The 10,243-nt window shown below is 43.4% G+C and overlaps 1 protein-coding gene across 4 annotated transcripts in view; it reads left to right on the top strand.

The window, feature by feature from the left end:
- The window catches only part of LOC310695073 (clathrin heavy chain 1-like), a 61,298-nt gene that overhangs the window by 16,538 nt on the left and 34,517 nt on the right, over positions 1–10,243 (top strand). For all 4 annotated transcript variants that reach the window (XM_083478990.1, XM_083478992.1, XM_083478989.1 and 1 more), the window contains exons 3-9: positions 1,833–2,101; positions 2,404–2,565; positions 3,397–3,510; positions 5,030–5,203; positions 6,810–7,007; positions 8,682–8,882; positions 9,704–9,856. In XM_083478990.1, the coding sequence (XP_083335116.1) occupies positions 1,833–2,101; positions 2,404–2,565; positions 3,397–3,510; positions 5,030–5,203; positions 6,810–7,007; positions 8,682–8,882; positions 9,704–9,856 (1,271 nt within the window). The remainder of the gene's footprint in view (positions 1–1,832; positions 2,102–2,403; positions 2,566–3,396; positions 3,511–5,029; positions 5,204–6,809; positions 7,008–8,681; positions 8,883–9,703; positions 9,857–10,243) is intronic.

The following is a 10,243-nucleotide window of genomic DNA, read 5'->3' as shown; positions in this document are numbered from 1 at the left end:
TCTTTGCCGATCTCAATAACATTCTAGATCTGCAAAGAAATGGCAATTTGGGGAAGGAATTGTGTGTTTGTGTGATATACGCAAATCTCCTTACTCTTGACACAGATGCTTCCAGGTAATATATGAGGAGATGTCCAATTGAGAATTCTCTGCTTGGACTACTGGACACTGATCTGCTCTAGTGCCAGTAGTGTCATACTGCTTGACACCCACCAATAACACTGTGCACCCTGAAAGTTGATTTTTTTAAAAAAAGAAAGATCAAGGATCTGGTTAGTAACTTTCAGTGACATTGTACGTTTGCCAGTAACGCAAGGCTCAAAAGCTTCTGGAGATTTTTAGCTTACGACAGCAGTAAACTGTAGAACAAGCCAGTTTTCAAATACCTTTTAGATTATGCTTTTAAGAAAACAGATATTAAGCAATTAACCCCCCCACCAAGCAGACCTTCATCTGATGGGAATAGCGTCGCTTAACGTCTGCTTCTCAAAATCCTATCTATTAAATATTGACTTCTGCTTCGTTGGAAGCCTAGAGTCAAGGGTTGCATCTTTAGGAAATTCAGTGAGTTTTGAAGAAAGGTTATATTTCCATTTTTGGTTGCCTTACCTGCTGGGTTTCTAATGTCTTACAGATGACACAATGCTACCCCTCTCAAGGAACAGAAAATTGCACATAACAGCATTGTTTATGGTGTTAAGCCAGTTAGGTTCACACTGGTGTGTTACTCAGTAATGACGATGGGTTGAAAAGTAGGACAGTTGGCATCCTAAGAATAAGGATCTTGTTTTGAGCAGTATTGAAAAATGTCTTTTTTAATATGCTGCCTATTCTGAAATATACCTTTACTTTTGAGAGGGGGGATTTTGCCCCCCAAAAACTTGGGATTTTGAGGCAAAATGTTGAAGGAGAATGTTTGAAGAGTTCATCTCCTGGCTTCCTCATTTGCCACTATACCATAAACTTCAATATTCCTACCTACTTTCTCTCTCACCCAACTTTCCTAATGAGGCTTTGTCTTGAAAGACTGGAAGTGAAGTGCAGATATTACCAGACACGTTTTGCGTTCTACATGGGGATCCTACACTTTCCTTGAATTCTAAACAAGTTAGCACAAGGCTTAGCGCTAAAAAAATAAGCATTTGATAAACTTATGGCCAGACTGAACATAAGAACCTGCTGCATCAGGCCAGTGGCCTATCTGGTCAGCACCCTGTTCTCACAGGTGGCCAGGATGATGCCTATGCAATGTCCAAAAGCAGGGCCTGAGCACAACAGCACTTTTCCCTCCTTCAGTTTCCAGCCACTAGTATTCAGAGGCATGCTGCCTCCAACAGTGGAGGTAAAACAGCCCCTGTGGCTAGTAGCCATTGTTATTGTCATTCTATGTGGATTTGTCTAATCCTCTTTTAAAGCCGTCCAAGTTGGTAGTCATCACTGCCTCTTACGGGCACTGAAATATATGGGATTGGGTAAATTTCTACTTCGTTATTGTCAGAGTTTGGTGTCAATGATCCTTCATCCTCTACTTGCAATGTTCTAAATTATGCTGGATCCACACATGCGGTGCTACAAAGTGGTAAAATGAACTGTGCCACTTCAGCTAAAGGTAGGAGAGCTTACAAAAATACGGTTTCCTCCCAATTGTTGTCTGAAGTTGCGCTGCCCAGTTTTTTAAGCACCTCATTCTGCTGCATGTGTAGCTGAGGCCTTTGACTTTGGATATTTCCAAACGTCTTTCTACAAAAAAGATTGTGTTGGAGTAGGGATAGCTATTGCTTAACATTTTTGGAGGGCTATGATTCTCTTTGTCTTTCTGTCTTGTATGCCAGCGGGGAAAACACTCCAGATCTTTAACATTGAGATGAAAAGCAAAATGAAAGCACACACGATGGCAGAGGAAGTGATCTTCTGGAAATGGATTTCTGTGAATACCGTTGCCTTAGTGACAGAGACTGCAGTTTATCACTGGAGTATGGAAGGAGACTCTCTGCCCCAAAAGATGTTTGACAGGCACGCCAGTCTTGCAGGCTGCCAAATCATCAATTACAGAACTGATGAAAATCAGAAGTGGCTGCTCCTGATAGGAATCTCTGCCCAGGTAAGGAAAGCTATGGAGTGCAGAGGGTACAAAAGCATGCATTGAAGCTTGTGGACTGTAGAAATTGGGAGACTAGAAGCCAAAACATTTTTGTGACAGCTGAGCTGGAAAGCAGAACTACTGAACATACAGTGAACTTGAAAGCTGTGACATGGGGATGATTATGTTCTGTTGAATTAGTGGTTGGAATCTCTTGATGGGGAGGCGCAGGATAAGAGGCTCTAAATGGATTAAGGATCTTGACACTTCAGGCTCTTAAGTGCTTGCTGTACATTTAACGACTGTGATGCTTGCTCCATTAGCAAAATCGTGTGGTTGGTGCCATGCAGCTGTACTCAGTGGATCGAAAAGTTTCCCAGCCAATAGAGGGACATGCCGCAGCCTTTGCAGAATTCAAAATAGAAGGCAATGCCAAGCCTTCCACCCTCTTCTGTTTTGCTGTGCGAAGCCCTGCAGGAGGCAAGGTAAAAGCCTTTTATACTTGATCATTGTCTTTGTTGCTTACAGCTGCTTTGGGGCATAAGATCCAAGACGATAAACCATTTAAATGAAGTTCCTCAACCCCTCTGTAGTAAGAGCTTGCACCAGTGTAGTTTGTGCAAGTCCTTGTGAAAAATCAAGAGATCTTAGCTGCGCTTCAGGGTTTAGGATGGAACACTTGATGCTGATACTGCACCTCTCTTTAAGGCATGAGTAGTCGATGTGGTGCCATCCAGTTGTTGCTGGACTCTTATGATCCTTGGCCATTGGCAATGCTGGCTGAGGCTGATGGGAGTTGTAGTCCAAAACTTCTGGTGTGCAACATGTTTTTCTGCTTTAAGGTGTCTCACCAAAATAGACCATTTTGAATTGCAGTCTCAAAGTGCCAGTCAACATAGCCTTAATTTGGGCTGTAGAGCCAATATTATAGAACAGGCACATCCAACTTCCAAGAAACTGCGATCTACTCCCACTATAAAAAAACCTAGCAGTGATCTTCCCATTGGATTGACCAGAGTTGTTGAGCTTTTTTGGGGGGGGAGGATGAGCTTTTTTTGGGGGGGGTGCTCAGTCGGGGTCCCGGGACCAGGATCGACCAGGGACACCCCGCGATCGAGCGGTAGGTCGTGACTGACATTGACATATCAGACACCCCTGCTATAGAACATTTAAACTTTGTGAAGAATGGAGAACGCTTTAAGAAAAATCCATACCATTATTTTTAACAGTTTTCCATTCTGAGGAACACCTGATTTGAGTGAGCTTTTCTCCTTTCAACTAAACAATTGATTTATAACCCTGTGGTGTTTCCGCAGCTGCATATAATTGAAGTGGGTCAACCTGCTGCTGGAAACCAGCCCTTTGTCAAGAAAGCTGTTGATGTCTTTTTCCCTCCAGAGGCTCAAACGGATTTCCCAGTGGCAATGCAGGTAATGAATTGAGGAGTGTGTTTAAGACTTCCGGTGGCATGGCCGAAGCATATCAAGTGCAGCGGTAGTATTGCATGCCCTTTTTAGCCCATAAACAACTGTTGTGTCAGAAAAATATGAACTTTGTTCCAAACGCTTACATGCTGCCTTTCAGGGTGAAGCCCTCCCAAGGTGCCTTGCAAAAGATTAGTTGTGTGTGTGTACAGTGGTGCCTCGCAAGACGAAATTAATCCGTTCCGCGAGTATCTTCGTCTAGCGGTTTTTTCGTCTTGCGAAGCAACCCTATTAGCGGATTAGTGCTATTAGCGGTTTAGCGGCTATTCAAGGCTTAGCTGCTAAAAGGCTATTAAAGGCTTAGCGGCTTAGAAAAAGGGGGGGAAGCGAAAAAAAATCTCAAGACTCGCAAGACATTTTCGTTTTGCGAAGCAAGCCCATAGGGAAATTCGTCCTGCGAAGCGCATCGAAAAATGGAAAACCCTTTCGTCTAGCGGGTTTTCCGTCTTGCGAGGCATTCGTCTTGCGGGGCACCACTGTATTCAAGATCATTCAGTCTCCTATACATAGCAGGGGCTCTTGAATGGAGCTGTATCCAGGCATGATGAACAGGTGCAAGGATGCTGTTTACTCCCACTCTGATGGCAATGCCAGTTGGTAACTCTTAGGCAGCTGTCAGCTGGAGCTGTATCCAGACACAATTGAATACAACTCTCCAAATTACCATATCAGTGTGTACAGTTGGTTTAAATGATACAGAATTGAGCGAGGCCAATGTTTAATGCAATTTGTCTGAGTTTATATCACTGCTAGACCAGGATCTAAACAAACATGTAACTAGGCTGGATTGGATACTGTAGTCCTATAAAGCAAGTCAGTCTTAAACTTAAAGGCGGCTTAGCCTAATCTGTTTATGACAGAATGGTGGAGGAGGGGTGGAGGCCCGCTGTTCAAAATTGCTGAATATACACAAGCACTTAGAGTTGCACCTAGAGTGGAACTTCCTTGAAACTGAAATCTGGATCTGAGCTTCTTGCAGCCATAGCGGCTTGCCCAAGGTCTTAAGTGCTTCAGTTTCACAGCTGAACTAGTGATTGACTTGTAGTGACATAAATGCTCAGCTCCCCAGTCTAAAAAATAGCCGTAGCTGTTAACAAGTATGAAATAATCCACATGCACAATAAATTGAGTTTTTGCTGCTGTGCTAGGAAGAAGCTTAAGTTAACTAGTGCAGGGGTCAGCAAACTTTTTCAGTAGGGGGCCACTCCACTGTCCCTCAGACCTTGTGGGGGGCTGGACTATATATATTTTTTGGGGGGGGGGATGAACGAATTCCTATGCCCCACAAATAACCCAGAGATGCATTTTAAATAAAAGGACACATTCTACTCATGTAAAAACATGCTGATTTAGAAGGTGATTGGGTTGAATCCGGCCCCCGGGCCTTAGTTTGCCTACCCATGAACTAGTGAATAACTTCTGAACTGTCCTGTTTAACCTTGTCTCTTTCTTGTATATTTGGTAGATTGGAACAAAGCATGGTGTTATCTATCTGATCACAAAATATGGATATATTCATATGTACGACTTGGAATCTGGAGTGTGCATCTACATGAACCGTATTAGTGCAGACACTATCTTTGTAACTGCACCTCATGAACCTACCTCAGGAATTATTGGTGTAAATAAAAAAGGACAGGTAAGAATGATGCCTATTGTTTTTGTGCATGAAGTTTTCTTGGCAGGGATACTGGAGTGGCTTGCCGGTTCCTGCTCCAGGTGGATCACGTTAAGTCAAAACTCTCCACTATGACCTGTCCATCTTGGGTGGCCCTGCACGGCATGGCTCATAGCTTCTTAGTTATTCAAACCCCTTCGCCACGACAAAGGAAATCAGCCCTGAGTGCTCACTTGAAGGACAGATCCTGTAGCTGAGGCTCCAATAATTTGGCTACCTCATGAGGAGAGAAGACTCCCTGGAAAAGACCCTGATGTTGGGAAAGATTGAGAGCACAAGGAGAAGGGGACGACGAAGGACAAGGTGGTTGGACAGTGTTCTCGAAGCTACCAGCATGAGTTTGACCAAACTGCGGGTGGCAGTGGAAGACAGGAGTGCCTGGCGTGCTCTGGTCCATGGGGTCACGGAGAGTCGGACACGACTAAATGACTAAACAAGAAGATTGATGCATGAAACTTCTCAGCTGTAGATTATCCATCACTTCAGTGTCTGCTTACTGTAATGCTGTCATTTAGGCTCTGAATCCTGACTGCTTTATCAGATCCAGGTGGCGGCTTTCCTTAAGTCACCATTTTGCTGGGCTCTGCACTGACGCTTAGGGATTTCAGCTCATTGGTTCAAAACGGTGAAAGAGATGCCGTTTAATGTCCTGAAGTGAGACCTCACGTTCCCAAGCATGCATTCTCTAATGATCCAGATTACAGCCTGCATTGGAGGTGTCAATGCATGCACACGTATGCTAACCTCTCTTGTTAACAAATCAAATCACTCTTGAGATTAACGTGGTATTTCCTCTATGATAACTGATAAAACACTGCATCAAGCACAGATAAGAGGACTGATAGAATAGATTTCTCCAGCAGAAGTTCTAATGTAAGCAGTAAAGCTGTTGAAATGACAACTGAGCAGTCAGTAAGGAAGGCTTTGTAAAAAAGAAAGAAAAAAAATGAGAATCTTAAAGTAGAACAGTGGTGAACAGTATTGTATCCTGTACCTAACTGGGAGCAGTTGGCCTGGTGGTAAAAAAAGGTAAAGGATGCCTGACAGTTAAGTCCAGTTGCAGACGACTCTGGGGTTGTGACGTTCATCTTGCTTTACAGGCTGAGGGAGCCAGCGTTTGTCCGCAGACAGTTTTTCCGGGTCATGTGGCCAGCATGACTAAGCTGCTTCTGGTGCAACAGAGCACCAAAACCAGAGCAGCGCACGGAAACACCGTTTACCTTCCCGCCGGAGTGGTACCTACTTATCTACTTGCACTTTTTGGCATGCTTTCAAACTGCTAGGTTGGCAGGAGCTGGGACCGAGCAACGGGAGCTCACCCCGTTGCAGGGATTCAAACCGCCGACCTTCTGATCGGCAAGCCCAAGTGACTCAGTGGTTTAGACCACAGCGCCACCTGCGTCCCTGGCCTGGTGGTACCTAGTCTTATTTATAATATTATAAAGTGAAATTTTTGAATGTTTGTCACTTTCCCTCCAGATCTGTCGTGCTCCTTTTATACAGTAGAGTGTGCCTTGTCCTTTTTTTAGACTTTACTGTGCACTCACTGACTCTCTTTCTCTTACAGGTACTCTCTGTTTGTGTGGAGGAAGATAACATTGTAAATTACGCCACCAATGTTCTCCAGAATCCTGATTTGGGTCTGCGAATGGCGATCAGGAGTAACTTAGCTGGGGCGGAAGAACTCTTTGCCAGGAAATTTAATACACTTTTTGCACAGGGAAATTATGCAGAAGCGGCTAAAGTGGCGGCATCTGCACCAAAGGTAAGCATCTTTTTAAAAATTATTTTTTGACTGAGGGGTTCGGGGGTGCACTCCAAACAAATTTTGTAGCCTTTAACCTTTGTTTGAAGCAACAGGCAATCCCAAGTTGTACGAGAGCATTGGTTCTGTCTTCCGCGAGGGAGACAAATACGATTATAAAGATAGGGGCAGCATTAAACTAAGTTGTAATCAGAGTAGACCCATTGAAATGAATGCACATGACGTAAGTGAGGTGCAGCAGTTTACCTTACCATAATAAGTATATGTAAAATCCATGGTGGGTATTGTTGACCAGAGCTATGAACTGGTTGTCCCATTGAATTCTTGCTTAGGATTGCAGCCCTAAATCAGGTAATCGTGGAGTCACTGTCAGGGGTTGGTTAGGAGAAGGCTATTGTCCTGATTCTTCACTTGTGGAAAATGTGATGACAGACCTAGATCTAGCAGCATTTTTACGTTGGTGTTGGGCAGAGTGGATAAAAGTCAATGATTTATTTTTTTTAAAAAAAGCCCACAGATGTTTTTCATTTAAATCAGATTTTTTAAAATTTAAATCTGATTTTTAAAATAAAATGCTTTTGAAGGAATAAATCTTTCTATTCTATTTAAGTTACATTATAGTCCAAAGGCTATTCATCAGGAAATAAGGATTTGTTTTAAGTTTTTCATGTGTGCTAAAACTCAGTCTAAGGTTTTTTTTTATAAAAAAAAGCATTGTTTAACCACATCAGTTAACAAACATCAGTTAACAAACACCTATGCTATAAATCTTACTTTTTTAGTTAAAATATAAACATTTAATTTATTAAACCTCACCATAATTTCATAATTATCTGTCTATGTATTTCTAATATTATAACCAAATCAGTAATTTTTGATATAACGGTAAAAAGCTACTCTGAAAATGTATTATTCCAAAAATAAAACCTTCATTTGTTTGTAAATATTAAGATTATACCAGCAAGAATGAGTCTTTCTGTAAAAAAAAGATTAAATCAAGTCTTACTGACTAGTGATTTACCGTATTTTTCGTTCTATAGGACGCACATTTCCCCTTCCAAAAATTAAGGGGAAATGTGTGTGCGTCCTATAGAGCGAATGCAGGCTGCGCCGCTAAGCCCAAAGCTAGAACAGGAAGACGGAGCACTGCGGAGCGCTCCGTCTCGCTGCTCTAGCTTGGGGACGGCTGCGCGCACAGCCTCTGCAGGGCAGCGGGGTGCCTTCACCCCGCTGTCCTGCAGAAGCTAGCAAGGCTGTTCCCAAGCCAGAACAGCGAGACGGAGGGCTCCGTCTCGCTGCTCTAGCTTGGGGACGGCTGCGCGCAAACCTCTGCAGGGCAGCGGGCGCTGCGCTCCAAAGGCTTCAGGGATCTTTGAGGCTGGCGGTGGGGGAAAGCAGCGCTTCCCCCCACCGCCAGCCCCACAAGCTCTGGTGAATGTACCTTGAACGCACCTTGTTTTAGAGGGGGAGAACAAGAGAAAAAAAAATTTCCCTGTTCTCCCCCTCCTATGGTCCGGTGCGTCCAATGAAGCGAAAAATACGGTAAATTGATTTGGTTTAAATCCAATCCACCCTGGTCTTGGGAATTCTCAGCTGGCAAGCTGAGCAAGCTCCCTCTGCCTTGGATTTTCCCTTAAGGGAGACTTTTTAATAGAATCATGTTTCAATGTTCAGGGAATCTTGCGCACAAGTGATACCATCCGAAAGTTCCAGAGTGTACCAGCGCAGCCTGGGCAGGCCTCTCCCTTGCTCCAGTACTTCGGGATCCTCCTCGATCAAGGCCAGCTCAATAAATTTGAGTCTCTGGAACTCTGCCGTCCTGTTCTTCAGCAAGGCCGCAAGCAGCTTTTAGAAAAATGGCTAAAAGAAGACAAGGTAAAACAGGGGACCTCTTCAAAAATTTATTATGCTGTGGTCTGCTTTAAACAGTCGTCGTTCTGTTGCCTGTGCTGAAATTAACTAGCATTCCTATTTAGGCACGCTTACCCAAGTAGTATAAAGCCTTGTTAGTGACAACAGTGTGTTTTGTTGATTACCCACCTACATCCAACTGAGAGGTCTGCTGGCTTTTTGCTCTAACTACAGGCAAAATGACATTGATGGGAAATCTCCCTGTTGTGTAGACGCTTACCCTAGAGCAGTGAAAATGGATTAGGCATGCCCAAATACACAATTTTTCAGTACTGGGAAAATATAGTCCCAAGAAATCCACCAATGGACCATACATGAGCTAGGTACATACTGTAGATTGCGAAAATTTAATACTTGTCAAGGTATTTTATGATATCCATTTAAATTGAAAATGAGCAAAACTCTGAGCACCGAGCCACTCCTCTGACCCCCTTCCCGGTTTTATTTTAGTTCGCTCTGTTGTGTTGATGTAACCAAAGACACCACTAAAATATTAATTTGAAAAAGAGTTTTGGGCTGCACTTCTATAATTCACACAGAGTTTTCTTCCTAAACAGTGAGGTAAATCGCTGAGATCCAGACAGGCATACCCTATATCTTCAAACAGTAGCAGCTACATTTGCTTGCCATAAGCAGGGGTGGGTGGCAGCGTTTGCTGAGCTGGGTGTGGTGTTAATAGCTTTGAAATGCTGGTTCTATTGCAGTCTTACGTTCGGTGCCAGCAAACAAATTGCAGCTTAACACTTGGATCTGGTGTTGATTCTGAAATGTTGTTTCTGTTTCAGCTGGAATGCTCTGAGGAGCTAGGAGACTTGGTGAAGGCTGCTGACCCAACCCTTGCCCTCAGTGTTTATCTCCGTGCGAATGTACCAAACAAAGTAATTCAGTGTTTTGCAGAAACTGGTCAATTCCAGAAAATAGTTCTTTATGCCAAAAAGGTAACTATCTTTTTTCCCCCCTCTGAAAAGTATGTGATTGTGTAATGCACACCTTTGCAAGCCAGAAGCTTTTTCAATGCACAGTTAAATTTTATCTTTACCGAGATAAGAATAAGTCTTGGAACATTCCGGGATATCTGAAGTGTGATATGCAACGGCCCCACCTGGTAAAGTTTCAATTGCATAAGTCATGTGGTCTGTGGAGCATTCAGTAGACTATTCTGCGGACAAAAATGGCAAAAATCAGCTTCAGTACCTCAGGGCTTTTCCTGCGGGTGAATGAAACTTGCACCCTAAACTCTATAGGCTCTTGGATGTCTTTCAGTTTAAAGGGCTGAACTAGGATGGGCTGTGCACATTAAAATGGTTGTCTTGCTAATCTCTGGC

Source organism: Podarcis liolepis (assembly GCF_965112155.1).
Source record: "Podarcis liolepis genome assembly, chromosome: 15".
Lineage (NCBI taxonomy): Eukaryota > Metazoa > Chordata > Lepidosauria > Squamata > Lacertidae > Podarcis > Podarcis liolepis.
The sequence above is the reverse complement of the archived record's forward strand: the minus strand, read 5'-3'. Positions and strand labels throughout refer to the sequence as shown.